This window comes from Diabrotica undecimpunctata, chromosome 1, assembly GCF_040954645.1.
Source record: "Diabrotica undecimpunctata isolate CICGRU chromosome 1, icDiaUnde3, whole genome shotgun sequence".
Taxonomy (NCBI): Eukaryota; Metazoa; Arthropoda; class Insecta; order Coleoptera; family Chrysomelidae; genus Diabrotica; species Diabrotica undecimpunctata.
The window spans coordinates 173,810,910-173,834,338 of record NC_092803.1 but is presented as its reverse complement, the minus strand read 5'-3'; the positions used below and the strand labels follow the sequence as shown (position 1 = coordinate 173,834,338).

Sequence of the window (23,429 nt, the reverse complement as noted above, 5' to 3'; positions counted from 1 at the left end):
GATTATTCCAAACTCATACACATTTTGACCGTCATCATTTCCTGAGTTGTATATCATATGGTTGTCAACAATACAAGCACCACTATTTGGCCACCTCATTTCACTTATGCCCATTATACCTATTCCAAGTCTGGTCATTTCTTGAATGGTAATATTGGAAGTTTTCCAGCCTAATACATTGTCTTCACATTCCAGGTACATATTTTAATAATCAACTATGAAGTTCTTAGAGGCACTTTTCCAGTTCTATCACTGAGGGATTTCGCTGAGTTACGACCTTGGAGGCCCTGTGATCTAAAGATGGATCACCTCCCCTGCCGAATCTTGGCTTCCTTATTACACGATTAGTAACCATTTCCACTTTAGTGTATTTGCCATGATAGCTATTCTAGAGATGTTATCAGGATTTTTTAATGCACTGGTTTATCGTTGCTTTCTGCATTCTGATGCCGTTGACCGCTTTCTTGATTTTTCCGCTTTCGGGACCGATTTTTCAGTCTCAGTACAACAGAGTGCAAATGTATATGCATAAAATTAATTTTTTAGTTTAGTATTAATTGATTTTTTTTTCGATTAACTGGGAAACCGTTCACTAGCAAAGTTGGAGGATGCGCCTAAATTCTTTCTCTAATTGACAGCTTTCATTTGACACATAACTTAAGCTTGATTGACGAATATGCCTATTTTATTTTTGACCACATTATATTTGATCACCTGATTTTGATCACATGCTATCAATTGTTTCTCATATTTGTCAGTTTTCATTTTATCTATATTTACCCTGTTAGAGGTTTTCATTCTTCATAATTAAATTGTGCAGTAGTTTCTTTTTTTTCTGATTCTACTACTTCTGATTTAATAAACCTTTAAAGTACCGACGTCTTTCTTGCTATATCGGACACCAAACTTATTTTTACGTAATATTATGTTATCCAAAGGTGTTCAACAAAGCTTCAATTTTGTTTTTTATTAGATTCTAAATTATTTCCTAAATTATTTTTAAGTTGAATATAAATGTTTAAAATAAATTAGTCACAAATGATAATTGTAAAGCAAACTCTTGGTATAATTACCTACATAACTAACTACACTCCCTGTATAATTGCCGTCCAAAAAGAAAACCCCTGTAAAATAACTAAGGTCGCGCCTTGGGCAATAAGTTTAATAAAATCACGTGCTATTATAAGATTGATTTAAAACAATCTTAATAGTTCATATGCATTGATATCATCACGTGGCGGTTATCACGACCGCGCTGTTGGCCCGCAAAAAGCACCGCCAGTCGATCGAGTGTCAGTTTCGAAGCGCCTTAGCCATAACGTGGTGTAACGTTTCCCCCAACGCACTAGCGTACGTGAGTTTCTAAGTTAATTGTAACTTCCTCATTTAGTGTTAGGAGCCAAATTAACTCCCCGAAGTTAATTGGATAAGCGCGATATAGCTTGGAACACCCCCTGTTTATTAATTTTTTCAGTGGACTGGAATGCGAGGACCAATTGTACTCCTCCTTACAATTATCTACTGTTAAGTCAGAAATAAATAATAATAACTGTCAATTGACAACCAAATCAGTCGTTCCCGAAATTGTGATTACTAACGACGAGGTTAAACCCGACAATGAAGATGAAGTGACCAAGAAGGCCGATGTGAAAGAAAGAATTTCGAACACGAGAAAGTTGTTTGGTAATCTCAAGGAAGTCGAGCGACCCCGTAGTGCCACTAGCAAGCTGTTCGGACCTAGGACGAAGGATATGAGTAGAGGGTTCTTGACGTTTTCGGATGAAGAGCCTGGTCTTACAAGTAAGTTTATTTTTCAAATTACCTAATATTTTTTAGTAAAAGCTCAAAAAGTCAAGTAATTTTTACTCTTCGAGTCACAGTTAAGCGCTAACATAATTTTCATTTTATTTATTTTAAATGTAGCTTATGAAATTATGATGTAACTTTGAAAATTTACGACAAAAGATGTCGCAAATACGGTTTTTATTTTTAAAACTATGTTTATATTATAAACAAAATTCTTTACATTTTTTTGATTGGACGTCAAGAAAACTATACCACATTATTAAAAACAGTGGAAACTAAAATATGGTTTTAATATTACATGAAATTCGTTATTTTATTATTGATAACTCTTTAATTAATAATAATCAATAGTATAATCAAATTCTTTTAAATATTTGGAAAACGCAAATATAATCGAAAAAATGTTTTATCGAAAATTATGATGCTTAGAGCTAGAAGAAAAACTTGTAGATTTATTATACTTCTAGGAAGTTTATGAATAAGTTAAGGACACATATATTATAGATGTAACTGACACTCTCTCTACTATTATTTGCCTACTTTGGTTTCGTTGTTATTTAATTATGTTCTGATGATACATAAGGACTGATAGCAGGCTGATGAGTCTACAATTTTCTCTCTTTCCCTCTAGTTCCATCGCTCCTTGTCGAATATTGGGCGCTTATGCATTTCTTGGCCAAAAGTGTAAGATTGCTGATTGGCCGGGTAAGCGCAATTTTCTAATTAATATTTATTTCCTCTTTCACATATTAAAATTTTTAAGAACATTTAACCAAGATGTCGGCACTTCTATTATTTTCAATGCTATTCCGTCTTGCTCTGAGAGGCATGGCACCTATTTCGCATGGTGCACGTGGTGATTGTTATTTCGTTCTCTGTTATTTTCGGTATATCTTCATATCAAACATTTTCTACTATGTTTCGATGTTTTTCTTTAGTGATGGTGGTTTTGTGTTTGATTTTTACAGCAATTGTTTAAAATTTATTATCATTATGTTTGTTTTTGTTAGATTTAAGTGATTTTTCATTCTGACTATTAATTTTGTTATTCTATTTATAGCTTTTATCTTCTGGACTTTTTCTTAGGTAATTGTTTTTGTTGATTTCGGTTAGTTCTATTCTATTATGTGTTCGGTTTGGTACAAAGTATTATCCTTTTTTTATTAGATTTTTGTATTTCTTCGCTAGGTTTTTGGACTTTTGATTCTGGGTTCATTCCTCTGCTAACTGTACTACTTATAGTACAGTGTTTGTAAGATTTGTTTTTAGGAATTTTATGCTTTATTTTTAATGAATACTGTTAGTTTTACCTATTGTTTCTACTTCTTTCTTGCTTTGCATAGATAGATAGATTCAATGAGGTGGCTTTTGGCATATTCCTCTGCTACCTTTTCATATCTATTGTGGTCCTCTAGCCCTAGATTTTACATTCTCCAGCGTGATACTTTTTAAAATGTCTAATATCGTCGCGACTGAACCTTCCGCGTCTCGACTCGACTCCTTGCATTAATACTTGAAGTAGCACTCGGATCTTATGAACGCCCTAGGAAGAATATAAAAGCAAGAAGTGTAACTGAATAGGCAGTTAAATCTGATGGAATTGGCAGATGATGACCTATGCAGATTCTGTCACCTAGACGACGAGGAGCAAGAAAAATCTTAGATTCGACAACTTGAGAACATGGTCTAACTGTAGAACAATTTGAGATTACAGGACTTAACAGTAATTTTAAAAATTGCAGTGTCGTGAGAATTTTTGCTTTTTACTTAGTCTGTCTAATTATATATCTTAAATTGTTATCGTTTATATGCATTCAGATATCCTTTATCAATTTCAATAATATATCTAGGTTTCTCGTATAAGGTTTTATTATATTTTGAGTCGTTGGAATATGCAATAATGTATTATGTATCTTGAACAGAATTTGTTCTGTCTCGATTTTGTTTTGCAAAAATATACCCTTCTCATATATTTAGCATTTCACATCCACAAGGCCTGTATTACAGTTTCTTGCTCCACTGACACTGTTCAATAATTATCTCTGTGGTCGCCTTCAGCTTAGACTTCCTGTCTTATGGATATTCCTGCTTGATTGATTGGTTGTAAATTCCTGATCCATGATTTTCTTCATATCTGTTTGCCCTTGTAAGTGTCTCCATTTGTTGTTATTTTTTCTTGTCATTTTTTAAATTTAGTTTTAACTGATCAAGTTGTATCAAATATTCTTTAGTCAAATATCGTGTTTAACTTTTTTTAAATTTTTTTTATTTAATTTATTTTTAACTGAATATGAGTTGTATCAAATATTCTTCAGTCAAATATCGTGTTTAACTTTTTGATGGATGTGTATTTTTTTATGTACGTATTTTTGTTACATTTCTCATATTTTCTTTAAACTCATTTGTTTTGCATTGTTGCCACTAAGGTCATTTGGAAATCAACTGCTGCCATTTTTTCATTCGTTCATGTCTTAAAAAGCGTTCTAATTATTTATAAACTTGTAAAATATGTAGATATATACGATTATATGTATATCAACATTTATTATTAAAAATTATTTATAGGTTTCATAATAGAACAGGACAAATTTGTTTAAAAAAACCGGTTTTTTCTGCTTGCTGCAATTTGATAAACACCATGAAACTTTTGGTGAATCTAATAATTTTGACTGCCATTTAATTTCAAGGCTCTCACCTTCAACATTACACGCAATTTATGGATAGCATGATTGTTCATATTTCGGTAAATTCTAACGATCTTTTCGTTTTTCGTTGTAATATATATATATATATATATATATATATATATATATATATATATATATATATATATATATATATATATATATATTTATACTTATATTATATCAATCTTAAAAGATCACTGTTGAACAAAGAATTTTTCCCTGCTTCTATGCATGTGCGTTCATGCACCTGCATTTGTGGTCCTCTTTTTCTGTGTGTGGGGAATATACCCATGTTCACTAATCTGTAATAATATTATTTCATCTTTCGTCTTGTATAATCGTGTGGCCAAAGAATGATCACTTTTTGAAATTTGGCTGGTAACATCCTTAATCCTGTTCCAGATAATCCTGTTAATTAACAGACCTACATTCTCCTCGCTATTATGTCCATATTATCTCTTTGGATGTACATGTTTGATATAATACGTAAGGATGGGAAGAATACACTAGTTAAAGTTTTGTTGTTTGATACTAAGATATGTGAGACCCTAGAGAAGAAGAAGAATATACTAAGAATATTTCTTGTTTAATATGTAGTTACCAAACGAAAGAAATGCCCATTTCGTTCTATTCGTGCCATTTTATTTCTATTATTGTATAAAAGAGAGTAAAACTAAAATCAGACCACACCAAGAATTGAGTATGCTAGCGTCTCACGCCGTTCATTAGAAGTGAGTGACACCAAGCCCTAAGTTCGCATCTCTTACCGCACTACTCATCCATCGGCCGACCCGATCTATTCATTCTAATTTAAATCGCATATACATTTTGGGTCTTAAACTGATACGTTAAACTTTTTGTTTTTTTGGTCCGCACTCAGATTTTAACGATGAAACCTCTAGACTACCAATGAAGTGAATGCGAAGGCCAGCACAACTATCGGATCGACATAATCCAAATTTGTAATACAAAAAAAAAACAAACATTATGCAAGTAAAGGATTTACGGGAGAAATGTCAAAACTACACAAAACAAATCAGACTGAGAAAAGAAAGGAAAGGATTATGCTGATACGGACCAATTTAAATATGTTCTTCTAAAAAATGACGATATAATAGCGAATAGACAATAAATATCGTTTCTATATAAATCTAAATTTCTCTCTAAAAGTTCTATATAAATCTACATTTAGTACAGTATTTTCAATATTTGTATTTTATCTGTATATACGCGAAAGTTACAATTTAGACCATAGACACATAATACAATACTCACTGTTGCAATACAGACTCGTTCCCCCAGTGCGATCGAGAAAACTGGCGCAAAGCAGTCCCTGCATCTCTTTCTAATGAGCCGGGTTGATCGACCACGTGCCCTTCCCATTGGTTATTTAGGTCACGTGGTCAAAAAATCCGGCCCATTAAAAAGAGATGCAAGGGACTGATTTGCGTCAGTTTTGTGCGCACTGGTAGAACGGACCTGTATTGCAACAGTCAGTCTATTTGTATTATATGTCTATGTGGGGTTTGTTAACCTGAAAACTATACCAGGTTAACATGGATTGAACTCGTTTGAGTTAAATTATCTGAAAAAAAATCAGAAGGCTGTTTTGTAATATAAATGTTTCTGGTTCTTTAGAAAGCTCTTCATGCCGTTTTTGCGAATATGTTTTTGAAGGTTTGATTCCTTATCATGGTTAATCCTTAACGTGCCGAACATTAGTATAGGTCAATAACACCACATTACCCTTTTTATATTTAAGTTAAGGTGTATCTAGCTGATAACAGTTTGTTCGTGCGCGATATGAGAAAAGTAAACGTTCTGATAAAACTTTATTGCAGCAGATTTTTATCCTACTTTATGAGTTCATTTCGTACAGTAATAACTCTAGATAAAAAAACCCAGCCGTTTCTTGTTCTTTTTTTTTAATATCAGATAAAAAACTTGTTATCAGATTTGCTTTATTGGATACGTAGTTACAGAAATATTAAACTAGTTTTCCTTTTAATAAAATGTTCGTTCAATAAAACGTAACTTTGACCTACAAAAACATTTTCTTTTATGGAAATACCGACATTTGAATTTTTTACAGAATGCAAGAATTCTCCTTATAGAAACGTTTTTCATTGTACAAGGTCCACTTTTTATATTCGGAGCAGATTTCTATAAGTTAGTCCGTTATAGTAGAGATTTTCCACAGGTTTCGTGGATTTCGCCCTTATGAAATGTTATGAACACTTTCGATTGAATTCTTTTTAATCTGGTATATCTTACACATCCCTGTATCTGAAATAGAACTCGATTTAGCCGTCATATTATGATATAATATGTCTCAGGATAGTTTTTCATTTAAGTAATTTGTTAAGAGAAAATTAAAATTTTCATCATCTATCATTGGTGTCTATAGGTATGGTAACATTCTCACGAATGTGACTTGCACTTGATTTTTTGGCGATTGTACCATTTCGATAGTTAAAGTGAATCTGAAGAAGCATAAGAAGGCATCAAATTTTGTGGCTACGCAATCTGTGACTGGTTTGGCTGTAGTTCAATTTGAACTTTTCAGGTGCGTAAAAAATTAAGTTATAATTGCCAGAATGATTTCCAGTCTCCGATAGGAACTTTACTTGAACAAGAAGAAGGGTCTAAAGATTTCCATCACCAATGAACTCTATGTTGTTGTGTTCTCTGTTTCTGTTGTGTCTGCTGTAATGTTATAAAGAACAGTAATGGCCCAAGTTAACTTCCTTGTGGAAATATTTCATTCTAGTGGTGGTCTAACTAAGAAATTTTTATTTGCTATGTATAATTTCAGCAGTCGCTCATAGATACTGGATAAAGTCTTTTTTAAGTTAGAGTAATGGGCCTGGTTGGCACTACAACATGTTGTTACAGAATTCCTTCTCTTCTACGCTTTTAGTGATTTCGTTTACCATTCTGAGAATCTGAGGGTTAGTGGAATGGTGTCCATGAAAACCAAACTAGTGATCTGGCAGAAGATCTACTGTGAATTCGTTTTGTAGCGAATATTGCACAGAAATTTTAAACATCGCATCGTTAAATGCATTTTTCGTTTGATGGCTTCAAGTTTCACTATTCTTTCCAAATATGATTACATTTGGTTTTCTTCTATAATCAAAAAAAAATGTAAACCGTAAATTACAGCTACAGATTCTGCTGTGCGATTAATGTCAAAATAAGCGATAATTAGAATAAACAACATGATGCAGAGAGGAAAGAGAAAGTAATATAATATAATTTGTTTTAGAGGAAATACGTCCTAAATATCTTGGCTTTATAACTTTTTGAACGTTTTTTGGTCTCGAAATCATATGCGAATTGGACCCTTAATCAGTTTTGTTTTTTTTTATATATATATACAATATATTTTGTAAAGTCCAATTTCTCCTTCTTAATCATTAGATATTTAGATGACACCATAGTATTTGCGAACAACCCAGAAGACCTTATGAATAAAATCACGTATTTCAGTCAACAATATGGACTCAACATAAACGTAAAGAAGACAAAGTGACAAATAGTGACACACTACAACTACCTCGGCACCATAATAAATGAAGAATAGACCAACAACCAGGAGATAAGAGCGTGTATCGGAAAAGGTAGATTCACCTTCAACTGAACGAGGGCCTTCTTCATGCTGTGATGCTATGTTTTTTCTGTCCTTTTTAATGAATACGCGAATACGTACTGAATCGTGGACTTTGAACGAATATATATGCAGAAGATTGGAAGCATTTGGGATGTGGCTATATTGGAGAATATTTAAGATTTCATGGAATGACCGAGTCAAAAATGAGGGGGTCCTCAGAAGAATGAAGAATAACCGAGAGGTACTTACTACCATCAATTCCCGAAAGTTACATTACTTCGGACACATTATGCGAAATGAATCCAGGTATGCCTTCCTATAAGCCATCCTGCAAGGAAAAATATTTAGAAAGCGAGGTCCAGGAAGAAAAATATTCTGGTTAAAGAACCTCAGAACAACAAAACAACAATCAACACAACATATGTGCAGCTTTTCCGCGCTGCTGCAGACAAGATAAAGATCGCCATGATGATCACCAACATTCGTCACGGATAGAAACCCCAAGAAGACGAAAATTTCTTACAAAACCACAGATTTTCAATCGGATTGAGATTCAGTGAGTTTCTTTGCCCGTAAAAGTATGTTTTTGTCCTTGAAATATTTAATCATGATTTTGGAGACGTGACATGAGCCGAACTTCTGTTTATCATGCGATGATAGCGGTACTTGATCAATATGGATTGTCGTAAGTTCTTCGTTGTCACAAAAACCGAGATTGCACTTTGCCCAAACGTCAGCAGTCCAGTTCATATAGTTTCTTGCATAACAGTATCGTTTCTTCGGCATGAAATCAGTCAATGACTGTTTTTTTGCGGTCTGATTATTTTGCTTCCACGTTCTGGGTCAATTTCGTACAGTAAAGTCATGCGTCAGTAAAATCCGGCGTGTGGGAAATCTTACTGAGCTTGTCGTTTTCCTAGGATGTAATTTATTTCCGTTTAATTTAATTTATTAAACAATTCATCCCTTGTCTTTCTATTTCTTCCACATTTTCCTATTCTGTTCACCTCAAAAGTGAGTTTTTGCTTTAAAATCTTGTTTACAGCTTTTAAATTTCCAACTTTGGCGCCTATTCACACTAATAACCTTAGCGACTATTACTTTGAGTGATTAGATGAGGGATTAAAGTATCTATTGGTTGTTCCAAAAGTATGCAATATTTTTTAGATTGCTAATAAAATGCTAATAAATAAGATATACATGTAAATAATATATTTGTGAAAGATAAGAATGATGTTTTATAGAATGATCTACAATATTTAGTAGATTATGATATAATTTTGTCTGGGTTTGATAACAAAACCAATTCATGTATTTTGTACTATACGAGGCGCATTCAAGTTTTGCACAAATAATAGCAGGAAAAAATCATATTTACTGTTATTTCACCTTTAGGAGCAATACACTTTTGTATTTGAAATCAGTACAGTTTTATCTCTACACCGAAATAGATATCTCAGAAATTTTTGTATGCTTCATATGTCTCATATGGCGTCTTAAAACGTTTATGACGTAGTTTGTTTTTGATTCTCGTGAACGCAAAGAAATCACACAATGGCAAGTTAGGACTGTATGCAGGATGACCCACCAAACCGATGTTTTTTGAATTCAAATACTGGGATGATATACGAACATTGTGAGAACTGGCATTGTCATAATGTAAGAGATGCGACGATTCCCGTTGGTTTTGCGTAGTTAATCAATCACTTCTTGCAAAAAAATAGTTGTATACCATTCAGTATTACCGGTTCGACCATGCTCTAATGAAATCGTGTCAACATGTCCCTTTTTTCCAAAAAAACTCGCGATCATTTGTTTACCAACGCTGCAAGCGCGGAGTAAAGTTTAACGGCATTGGCTCGTCTTGAAACACCCATACCGGTGATTGGTCTTTCGTTTCGGGCTCATAGCCCGAGTATATTTATGGTTCATCACCACATTTGAATGTCTCCGTTGAATCTGAGACTGGCGCGGTACCAATCGACACGAGCCTTCTTATGGGTAGCACTTAAATAATGAGGAATCCAGCGACTGCACATCTTTCCCGCTGTAAAAATGGTCATGCAAAATTGTTTGCCTATGCCCAATGATGCACGAATCTCTTGATAGGTAACATGTCGATCTTCTTTAATCATTCCGCACGCAATATCAATATTTTCTGGTACAACATCTGTAGCCGGACGACCTTCGCGGATTTCGTCACTGAAGCTGGTGCATCTACCCTTAAATTCTTCAATTCATATGTGAACAGTTAATGGGTCTCGTGCTTTATTACGAAAACCAAGACGAAGTCGATCGATGCATTGTTTTTCAGTTAGGTCAACTTTAGAATCACATAAAATCATCACACCGAAATGTTTACGAAATATTTCTATTTTTCCATGAAATTGATTGTTTTGAAAATTTTTTTCTGTTAAACCCCGCCATGAATTTTCATGCTGTCAATGTTGTTTACCATAAGAAATTTCAAAATTTACGAAAATCATATTTACGAAGTGGAGTAGCTTCCGGTAGATGGCTTTGTGCAAAACTGTTAGTGTACACCTCGTATAATATGTAATAATACTATTAATAGTATTAAAATAAGCTTCAGTCAAATGATTATGCTGTTTCTCAAGAATTTCTGTATTTCTAAATTTCAATAATTACAGGGTTTTGTAGACTTTGCCACCTTTTGAATTCATTACGTTCTTTATTAATCTTTATATCGATGATTTTGTTTGTTCTAATAATTTTATACCAATTTTCGGTTTACCATCTAAAAACATAGCTAGGCTATAAAACCACGTTTAAACTAAAAATATTTGAAAAGGGGCGTGTTATCTTATATTGAGTGAAAGATAGACGTAAATTCATCAATAAAGGACTAAGGCGCGAAATGGAAATTGAAAGAAAGAATGAACAGAACAGTCAAATCCTTAACACGTTTATCCGACGAACCATTCCACCAAATTTGCCAGATGCCGAGTAGATTTGACATAAAAATATAGGTCTTTCCCTCGTTTTAAAACCTCATTATGCATTTGTCCTTGTTAAATTGATCCTTTTCCCTTTTTTGTGTAATAAAACGATCCGCATTTATCGTCGAAATTTTGTAGCATTCGCCGAATCTAACACGAAAATTGGCCTCTACCTACGCATCTGTAAATCCGCATTGTGCAAATTTGTGACACGTCTGGTTAAATTGATATTAAAGCTATTACGTAATTATACAATTATTATTTTATCCGAACATCATCTATTTGCGTAGTATAGGTAGCTATTTTCGTACACTCCCATTACATAAACTGAATGGACATTTTGGATTCGAGGTTAGTTATTTGGACTCTAACCAACTGACAGGTATTTATGTCGTATGTTGCATACGTACGGTGTTATGTAAATAATCAACAACTAGTTACTACAATTCGTATTATAATTTATAGTTTATCAGTAAAAGTGGATTTTTGCCAAAGTTGATGAAAAATGTACTGAATAGAACGAGCGTAGTAAGGCAAATTTTGGGATGTTTTGTAAGAAATTGTGCAAAGGTTGTATTTAGTTTTTCCTACTGTATGTACATCAAACAAATAAAGAAACTAACCTTTAAAAAAACGCAAGGTATGTGCGAGGTAATTTACTTTCATTAGTTGACAACAGGGTGGCTTATTGCCAACGTAAATTTGAGAAACTCAGTAAATGGTTATGGGCACGCGTCGTGTTTACTTATTTTTATCTGTATAATCTTGTCATTTTTTTTTATCTTTATATGTATAAAGAACTAATAAATAAAGTTTAGGATTATTATAGATAAGCTGTACCTAAGGATGATAAGACAAAAACGATATTTTAATAAAAGAAATGATTGTATTACTTTATGCCACCAGTTCCTCCTTCTTTCTCCAGCTCCAAGAAGATGCTCAAGTTCTTGAAAGAAGTAGATTTCTTCTTATTCGGTGAATATTAACGTATATTTTATCATATTGTGATTAATTTTAGCCGTACGTAGACTTTCCTCTTTTTCTTCTTCTTTCGACTCTGGACAATGTACAATAGTTGTCGTCCATCTTTAGTTGACCTGCACTGCCACGTGTCCTACCCAGCTCCATTTCATCTACGCAATTCTTCCATTTTCATCTTACACCTTCGTCCTACTTCATACGTCCTCGTTTCGTATATGTTCTCTCAGAGAAACTAGTAATAGCTCGTTCGATGGCCCTCTGTGTTTTTCTTAATCTATTGGATAATAACTCCGTAAGTAGATGCCTCCAACAACTTCCAGACACCATCTTCCGGCTGCAAAAGGATCAATGCTAGCTTTCAGCTGGAATATTTTCCTACTTTTTGAAAAATAGCCAGCATAGTCATAATCCTTAAACCAGGGAAGCTCTTTACCAACACTGAATCCTATAGACGAATTTCACTCCTTAACATTCTAGGGAATACCTATGCGACGATCTTTAAGGAAATACTCGTAGAACACCTAGAGAACATCACGCCATACCCAATTTCTATTTTGGATTCAGAACTGGTGACACCACACACAATGCATTGATAGAATTAACAACCGTCGCTTCTCAGACAATTAATGAAGACAACAGCCAAACTACTGGCATCTTTCTAAATCTCCAAAAAGCATTCGACCAGGTTTGGCACGCAGATCCGACCGTAAACGCCACCAAGTCTTAGTGCTAATTCCTTTCCTGGGAATAATCCGCTCCTACCTCTCTGCTCGAACTGTCCGCGTCAAAATCCGCTGATAAACTCTCCACACTCTTCACTCCTCAAGTAAGGGTCCTACAGGTTTCAATACGAGCGCCTTTTCTGTATAGAGTTTGATTACATAGTCAAGTGGTGCAATAAATGGGGAGTATCACTAAATCCAGCAAAAACCCAACTAATTCTATTTAGACATCCCATATGTTCTCAACCAAATTTGGAGAGGAGCATTATGTTCAATGGAGATGCTTGTGAAGACTCGAATTCAGACTATCAGTGTCCTGAATTTACAAAGATACTCAACTGGAACACTGAGATCAAAAACACCCTAAATGGGGTAAGAAATGGACCTAACCTCCTAAAAGAATCATTGTTACTCTCCTACATACTCACAAAACATTTATCAGACCAATAGTCCAGTACAGAGCGAGACTGTTTCCAGTCGTCAACAAGGAGACAAATAAACCAACTAATGGCAACAGAGAGGAAAATCCTGAGGAGAATCATCGGAAAAACGTGATTATTCATCAGCATTATTCCATCGAATAACCAACATTCCCACTATCCAAAATCGTATCGAAACACTTATCAAATGGTACGTTTTATGAACAGTCGAAAGCTCGAAGATCAGAGCGAAGGACAACATCAGGTCTCAAGGCAACATGTCATCACCGAGGGTAAGTACTCATCAGACATTTTAAAACCAAAGTTTCATTCCTGCTAGCTAAGCTTTTAAACTTAATAGGCAGGGAACTTCCTGATGAGTACTTTGATACCTTAGAATCAACCTACCTAATATACCGCAGGCAATAACCTGCATTTGCCAAAAACACTGATCCAAGAGCCGTTCCTATAAACACCATTAGAGCTTGATTGTATTAGTAGATCTCCCTTACTGAGCAATAAAGTTGAAGTCGACTACCTTCCCATCCTAGCTTCTTTTCACAAAATCCATCAAAACATAACGAAACGTCAAGAAATTTCCCCAATTTAGACACCCGTAACAAAAAAAGGGAGCAGCTACCTTGAAAAGGAAAAAACCTAAACGAGGTTGTTGGAATCAGAACTTGTTCTGATTCCGAACTCTGCTTCACGGTCTCCAGTCCATAGATCATAACTGGTAGGTTACAACTGTTGAATACCCTTTTCTTTAAATTAATTGGTATCTTTTTGCTTTTCATCGCTACATTGAGTCTTCCTACCACTGTCCAAGTTATCCGGATTCTTCTGGTGATTTCTACCGTTTGATTCTGTTTGCCTAGTTTGGTCGTGTCACTTAGATACTACTCTTCGGCACTTTCGATCTCACCTAGACTTTACTCAATAAAATGATTCTAAAATTTACCTTTTTTTGAATAAGTATTTGCCTCCTTTCAGATCTTAACAGTATTTGCCTCCTTCCATTTTATCAATCTCGTTCTCAGTTTATCTCCTTTGAAATTATCTTTCATTTTTTTGTACTTAACTGACATTAAGGTCCGAAGAAGGTCAAATTTCAGTTAAATAGAATTTCCTTGGTATTTGATTCAACAATGCTAACGCAACATAAGTGGAGTAAAATAATCCAGCATAAATAAATACCGAGTTCTAATGAATTCTACTTTCAGATAAAATTTATCAGTCTCTCTTACACCCGTTCTAAAACTAATCGTAGTTGTTATCCCTCATACATCGTTCGCACAATCTTCACGGGTTCCTCACAGATTACCGGGAACTAGTTTTTTATTTAGTGTACCCCACAAAAGCCCCCGAGGTACTGCGTCATTGCCATCTTAAGATCCATGGATAGCATGATCATAATGAGCGAGAGGGATTTTTCCAATGTTTGAAAGTCATTTTTTCGAAAAATCTGAATGTCCAAACAAATAATAATAAATAAGTGGCGCAATATTGTTTGCATCAATAAGGGAATGCGAAAACGGTCCACTAATATATTATTATTGGACAATAGACGAAAAATTGCTAAATTTTATTTTAAGAAGAAAAGAAATGTAAGGATGATAATAATTATTAATGGGAATACCAATAGAAATATCTTTAAATAACAAATATCAATTAAATATATAAAATTGTTCAGATATACGAGTACAATCGACTAGAAAAAGTAAATGACCTACAGACACGATAGTTAATACCCATTCATAAAATCAATTGTAGAAAAAAACGAACTGTTCTGATATCTAATACAAAACGTAGACGTATAAAAACTGGGTGAGTTGGTAACTACTTATAAATAATTTATAAATGCGATAACTGGTTCTACACAATGCTGCAACTTTTTTACCTGCCCGTAGTCACGACCGCGTATGTGTATTGGTTCCCGTAGAATTCGATATTGCGTAATATTGACACTGTTATTTGCGATGTAAATTTTTACTCATTCCGTTGGAATTCGTTAATACTAATTAGTGATAGTCGTTAATAAAATATCGTATCATCACCGTCGACCATAATTACTTCTAATAATTGTGGGAAATGTTTGACTCTTTTTTTAAACATAGAATATGTTAAACATTTTCCAGCACATCGTGATTTTTTATCACGTATAAATGTATTAAAACAAGTTAATTATGACAGTATTATGCGTTCTTCTTAGATGTTTCTCCTGATTGGACTAACTTTAAAAAATCGTTTTTAGCATTCAAATCAAAAATATTTTATTTATCCTATAGTGTGTGAGAAACAGTTACTTAAGAAATTGATAAAGCACATAAACGTAATATTCTTATGAATGCCAAGGCGCAAAGGAATATCAACTGCTAATAGTTTTGCTGAAGAAGGAGCTAATATCCATGTTATCGGACCAGAACCATTCTGCATCTACAAAACCGTATTGTGGAATATGTCATATCGGAAAAGAAACTTGTGCTGCTGTAACTGGAAAAATATTCCAGATAAAAGGGAATCATAAACGTTATTACAACTTTTTATCGGTTGCGTAAAATACTTGTAGAGTTTCAGAAAACTTAACTCAAGGTAATCACAGATATTCTCACTGTAAATCTCATCAATGTAAATGCAGGGCGATGTTTCGCTGACTCCGTTAATACCTGATTAATTTCATTTTTCCAATATGCGTTCATTGAATCTTCAAACATGCATATACATATATATTCTTATTTATTACAATTTCCGTTGCGTATATCCATGAGTATTATCAATCATCGCACATGTCTATTTTATAATTTATTCTTTTCACCATTTTATTGGCCGTCCTTGAAATAATGAAGTGCTAATTAACTGTATTTTGAAGTGTTAATTAACTGCATAAGTACGATAGTTGTAATGGAAATATTTAGTAGTAAAATCATGCATTGGATCGGAAAAAATGTAATAATACTTTGAAAATACTTTGACACGCACTCTGCAAGTTATGAGTTTTCTATAGGGCCAATAGATATTTAAATTTTGCAAATTACAAACTGAGGAAAGAATTTTCAGGTCGCCATTAAAAGCCGAACATTTTCGAATTCGAAGAATTTTGTTTAACCTGATGATATGAGCCTTGACATTATCACTAACAAATAAGACTTTAACACAATTTTTGACCGTGGTAGCTAGTGCCCATATATAGAATTGCATCCTTAATTCTTGAAAAATTACTATTTTCCAAATCTAATGATTAGCAAAAACAAGCAAATAAATAGTTCTGATCATGGAGAATGAAAATGATCGACAATGTTAACCACTTGTACACACTATGCTTTACAAATGTCAAAAAACAGAATACATGTGTATATGAGGAGAACACTAACATCTAATTTTGGAAAAGCAACACCAACAAATACACTGCCGAGCATAAAATTAGGGTCACCCCGTAATTTAAATTTACTTTAGACATTATTATTCTCTTTTAACTATTTTCGGTTGTAACAAAGTTTACTAATGGATGTTTGAAAAAAAAATGTTGTTGCTGTTGTGTTGATACGCCTTTGAGATAAAAAGGGCCCCTTACCTTAATTCCTAAAAACCATTATCAGCGTAGTTTTTGTTTATGTAGTGTTGTCACTGTCAGCGTATTACAATGAGCATCAGTTCTGTTGTGGCGGTACTTGAAGATGGGCAAGGTCAGCGCGAAAGTGCGAGAAACTCTTAAGTGTGCAACGAGTATGGCGATGGCACAAAGAGACCGGTCTGCTTACTCAAGACTTTGTTCAGGTGGAGGCAGAATTACAACAGCTAAAGATGACCGCTTTGTCGTGTCTAGTGCTTTGAAAAACCAAACGGTCAAGGCAATTTCCTTTCGAAATCATCTGAAAAAAGTGAGAAATGTAAACGTAAGTGAATGGACAGTTACGAGGTCACTTCATGCTGCAGGTTTATCTTATCGAACACCAACTCTTAAACACCGAATGGCCAGATTGAATTTTGCACGAGAACACTTGGCTTGGAAAATACAGAATTATCGTCAATCAATACAGAGTCGTAAATTGAATCTGTGTCAGGTACCCGACACAGGTTCTCGAAGACCATGTTTCACCATTTATGGGTATTCTTGGAGACGACGTAACGTTTAGGCATGATAATACATGGCCCACGCTGCTCGGATAGTTACTGAGTATGCTGACGATGTCCAAATCACAGACTTGGTTAGACTGCTCGCAGTCTAGATATTAATCCCATAGAACATGTTTGGGATAAGATGAAGAGACGTTTACGGAGTAAGAGAGCTTCACGATATAAAAAATCTAATCAGTGCAGGAAATCTGATCCAAAGCATTCTTCGTCATTTGCAAGCTGTAATTATTGCTAGAAGAAGGAATACTCGCTACTGAAATTCTTAAAATTTCTTTTGTTTCAACAAAAAGCACATTAAATTAAAATTTCTTCTTCTCTAACATGGATTCTAGATTGGTCGGTCCAATGTACGATTTTTCACAGTCCCCAAATGGAATCTCGTATACTTCTTGGTTTTCTAACGACATTTTTGTTGTTGTGGATGGTAAACTAGTTGAGATTTTTCTGTCGGTATTAAATATCCTTTATATTTTCTGTTTTCTTAGCACTCTTCCTATTTTCTCTGTTGTACGCTTTACGTATGATAGAATGGATTTTGAGATCGGTTTTTCGTCGTCTGTTGGGTCCTTAATTACTCTTCTTCGCAATCTGTTTTGGGTAATTTATCCTTTCTTGCCATGCTTGTTAATCAATTCAAGTCAAATTAGTTTATTAGTAGTATTCGAGAATAATAGTGTATTATTCTCCCCTCTTAATTGTGTATCTTTAATATAACGAACCTGCAATTAATGCAGACCTTTAAAAAATGATAATTCTCTTTAAACCAGGTCTCAACAATTTCTATCATCACTTCTTTGGAAGAAACTTTACAACCTATTAGATTAGAGGAAAGACATGATAGTCGGACGGAGTCCGATCTGCTGAACAAGGGAATTGTTCGAGTAATTCGAATCTAGCAAGCAAGCAATTTAATTAAATCCAGCCTGTGAGACATGTTCACCTCTAAGAATTTCATTAGGGTGTAACAATTCATTGGAGCGAGGTGTATTAACTCGAAGTAAAAACAGGAGTCACTCCACCGCGCTCCAATGCTCTAGACCATCTCTTTCCCCCTATAGCACTCTGATACGCGATAGGGGCACAACTATCAGCCAAATGCTCTTCATGTGGGAGTCCTGGGTAATAGAACTGCAACATGGTTTCCTAGTCGAAATCAAACTCAGGACAGCACATTGTCGCTATGATCCTGTTATTTTAATGTGGCTTATCCGCGAACTAAAATTGCAATTCGAATCTTAAATCACGAATTATTTGCACGGTGATTAGCGGTTTGTATGCAGGGACGTTGTCCCGTAAAAACAAATTACCTTTGGACAATTTTTCGCGCCTTGTCTTCATACTGTTTTCTCGTAGAGTGGTCACGAACGTTGAATAGTATTTCTTATATCATGCTTCTACTATTGCACACTTCTGGTCCTCATTCAGACATTTTGCAGAAGATCAAATACATAGGGATTTTCTGAAAATTATCCATACGTAAATTTTATAGTTTAAGTTAAATTTTTAAATTATGAATCCTATAATAAGAGGTGAAAATTTAAAATTCTGATAAATTTTGATATGCTTCTATTTGTCAATCCATGTTTTCTGGGATATTTATTTGTTAATCAACATTTTTATTATCTGTTTACAGTAAGATATGCGGTAGAAACACTTTACTTAAAAATTGTACATGTAATTATGATCGTTTCCCAATATTACACAATTATGATTACTTGTTTTCCTAGAATCGGTTACAAATACTGCTTACGATCGTGGCATTGAATTATCTAACAGTTAACTAGTCAGTAGATTTGAAAATTTAATACCATAATTCTGCAGTTCAGCTATTAGAGGCAATATTTTACAGAGAATCCATCTATAGAAATTTCCTTGGAAATATTATATGAATTCTCTTCACAATCCTATTTCACAGAATTTCACACATAAACACACTTTCTTGTGTTGATTGTGATTAATTTTATTCTTTCACATATTTCATTTATCGCAAATGATCCATCGATTGCGATGAAGTAACTACGACCCTTGTTTAATCTGGTTTATAATTTATTTTTGAAAAAGCACTTTTCAAACACTGACTGAATAAATTAAAAACTGGATAAACGTTCTGATTGAATGGACAGTGTACTAAGAACTGAATAAATTCGACCGACCAATGTAGCTATTGCTATTAAACGGCATTTGCATCGTTCCCGTGACAAATATCAAACTCGAAATTTTTAAACGCGCCAAATTTAAATAATCTTTAAGTTTTGTGAAAGTTTTTAATTTTCCGCCCAATTTTCTTCAATTCTCTTTCTGTAACAACTTTCTACACAGTATTAAGTCGACCTTACCATACATGATTTATCATATGACGATATCATATGAGATTTGTAATGATTCCTCGTTTCTATGATGTTTTAAAAAATCGTGTTTACACTGCATGATAAGTTATGACTTATGATATGAGTGTCAATGAGGTTAGATTTTTAAACTATTATAATGGAAAATAAATCTTTGCTTGCATTGGCTTCCCGACTTTTAATAATAATACGCCGGCAACAACTGCGTACATGTACAGCTAATAGCTGAATGTTGTCTCTCGGTAAGAGAATGTCGCTAAATTGGCATAAGAATAAGGCGCTATCTTTAAATATGTTGTTGTTACCTGTAATGAAGAGATATTACCGAAAATCATATGATTTTGTCATGCGGAATAAGTACCGTCCTATTCTCCTGTGACAAACTATGACGAACCGCATGACAACGCTTATGACAAAATCATATGACAGTGTAAACATGTAAATTTCACTCCATGACCAAATCATATGACAAATCACATGATAAATCATGTAGTGTAAAATCGACTTTAGAAAATTCCAAAAAAAAAAATTAATGAAATTCATCTACTGATTAAATAAAATGGTGATACAAGGATCACTTAAGATTCTATATTTTGCTTGAAAATATGAGACACTTTTTTATGTTCATTATGTTTAATTTTATTCGTTCTTTATTCGTCTCTTTTTTGGTACTTCATATAAATCATAATGGATTCCAATTTCTCGTCATATTTCCGTCATTCAATATTCACTTGTAACGTTTTTCTAGATTGGGCACATGTTTCTGTTCCCATCCATTTGAAACCTATTTCCCTTCTTTAATCGATGGCTAAAATAACTTTTGCGTTTTTCTTTTAATTAGACTCAGGTTCATTCGGAAAAATATTCCCATGAGATTTTTTTGCATAATCACTTTCATGAGATACACTAAAATAAGAATCAAGAGGTCGCCCAGGCGAAAAGTTGTTCAATATTTTTTAAAGAATTATTTTTCCCGGACAATGTTTTTTTAATTTTTTGGATCATTATGACCAAAATAGGTTTCTTGTAGTTTTTCTGTAAACTTGATCGTTTTCGAGTTATAAACAAATAATTTAAAACAGAAAAACTCTAAATTACTATTTTCAAAATTCAAAAGAACAAGTAAAAAATATTATTTTTGAATTTACCATGGACCTAAATTCAAGCTCAAACCTTTTTCTATTATTTCCCGATAAGTATTTTGGGCCTATTTCATTTTAAAACTTTGTTTTTTAATGGAGTGCTTACGGCAGGACGGGCGCTAGGGCTGCGGCGTATATAAGAGAGAGAAACAAGATCTAGGGCACATATTTTCCTGGTTTAAACTCTCATTGTACAAATGAGCGCCCGCCCTGCCATACGCGCTTTATTATCAATTAAAAAAAAATGGTTTAATAGTTATTTTTGTACTAACATCGCCCGAAAGTGTAACATAATCCAGCCAGAAGGGTTCTGGTCCGAGGGATAGATGTTGCTCGATGAACGTAATTATCCGGTAACACCAGTGATACATACAAAATATACGGATATATTTTGTAGGTGCAGTAAAATAAAAAGTAAACACGTTTCTATTATTTTATTGGGAGTTCATTTCAAGAACGATTTCCGAAGCGGAAATTAAAACGCCAATAAACTTATTTTAACCTTCAATTGTGGCTTATTCCCAAAATAATATCTACTTTAAAATTCCACAAGAACATAGCTTCAGAACAATATTAAAAACGTTTCAATTTAAATTTTTATATTATGTGAAGTGAAAATTAAAATCTTATATGGTTTGTGCCACTGGTATTACCTGATAATTACGCCCATCGACCAATATCCATCCCTCGGGCCAAAGGCCCTCTGGTTGGATTATGTTGCTCTCCGGGCGTAATTATCCTAATAATACCCTTGGTGCATAAATAACTAATAAACCATTGTTTTTTAATTGATAATGAAGCGCATATGGCAGGGAGGGTGCTCATTTGTAGAATGAGAAATTTTATCGGAAAAAATATGTGCCCTAGATTTTGTTTCTCTCCCTGATACACGCCGCAGCCCGAGCGCCCAACAGTGAGGCGAAAAAGCCAAAAACCGCTTCAAAATTAGTTTTTTCATATATTCAATAAATGAATATATTTGCGTCGGCCTTCTTATGCATGTACTTTTTGAAATACATATTAATTAGTCCTCAAGGGTCTGAATGAAGATCCCGAAAGGTAGTTAGCTGCGTAAACCTGCCAACTTTGGATCCAGAGGCCAAAGGAATCGAAAAAACTCGTTCATAACTCTAGTCTAAATGCACGTTTGTGTCAGTCATAAAGAAAAGTTTTTATCAAAAATTCAACAATAATTTAGTCATTTAAACATCCGTATATACAGTGTATTTTGTATCTCATTATCCAAGTTTGTTTTTAGTGTAATATCGGCTATGTACATAGCTAAAAAATAACTATAAATATCGTTTATGAGTTTGGCATTGGAAGTCATTAAATATCTCTCCTAAATACGGAAAAAAATTGTCTTATATAATAAATTTATAGGATTATAGAGATTTAAATAGTTGTGATTAACATACCACACAAATTTCCAAATCATTTAACGGGTTTAACTTTTTTTTAACCTTGAAAGTATTTTGCTTTGCGTATTTGATAGAAATTTTTTAGCATAATTATTTATGGCACAATATGATCATTAGCAATAATTTTTTTGTAGACAGGTTTCATCTGATAACAATGTTGCTATCTTTCAACTTGTTATAAATAATAATGCACATGTGACTTTAATTCATTTCCTTTTTATTTATTTACATATTGAGCGTAACATATCCATAGCAAATCATTGCTATTGTTGACTGATGTAGCATTTGAAACAGTTTAATTGAATGAGAAGTCTCAAAGCGCATTTCCCTGACATGTTATCAGATGATAATTATTTTTATAGACACTATTAAGATATTTTATTGTTTTTATCTTCTCTGTTTCTTCTTTTATTTTATGTTACTTTAGGGGGGGGGTGTGTAGGGTTTATTTTCAATATTTTAAACACATTTTTAAGATTTTTTTTTGAAAAAATGTTTAATATAAATTTATTTATAACATTAGTACAACATTTTAAAAGTATTACCTGAAATTTTGCTTAAAAATAAGAAAATAAAAGCTAATTTTCCAAGAGGAAAAAAAATTACTTTGCGGTGTTCATCATATCTTCATCATCTATATAACTGGATCATCTGTTGACAAAAAACCAAAAAGATTTCGTTAGTTTATGAGTTTTTCTAGGTGGCAACGTCGAAATATTGTTGATTTTATCGTTTTTTCATCTTTTAGAAGTAACAAAAGACAAATTTTTTGAATTTTCGAAAATTTTTTATTAGAATTTGACTAATTTGATGTAAAATTAATTATAACAACAAAATGGACAATATCTCGACGTTAATACGGCATAAAGTTCTCCACTTAAGATACTGTATGAACTGGGAAGCTTAAATATTTGGTATTGTTGTTAATGAATACTGCTGCTCCTACGTCTTCGGAAGAGGGTACGGACATACCGAAGATACATGGATGTGCGCGGTGGAGGTCGCGGTCACGGTCCAAGTTTACATCGATGACGGGCAGAACATACCGAAGAAACCTTCCTTTCAGTGTTCTTTGTGGTTTCTGAGATGACTCAGATGTGTTTCGGGAAAGTTAGCTTTTTTACCTTATAAAATTATATACATGAGCAACAGTAGTGATGACAGTGAATACATGCCCAAAAGTGAAAAGTAATGGATCA

The 23,429-nt window shown here is 33.7% G+C and overlaps 1 protein-coding gene across 2 annotated transcripts in view; it reads left to right on the top strand.

Moving 5' to 3' along the window:
- Positions 1-23,429, top strand: part of LOC140432587 (hypoxia-inducible factor 1-alpha-like) — a 267,073-nt gene that overhangs the window by 199,681 nt on the left and 43,963 nt on the right. For both annotated transcript variants that reach the window (XM_072520593.1, XM_072520592.1), the window contains exon 8: positions 1,475-1,800. In XM_072520593.1, the coding sequence (XP_072376694.1) occupies positions 1,475-1,800 (326 nt within the window). The remainder of the gene's footprint in view (positions 1-1,474; positions 1,801-23,429) is intronic.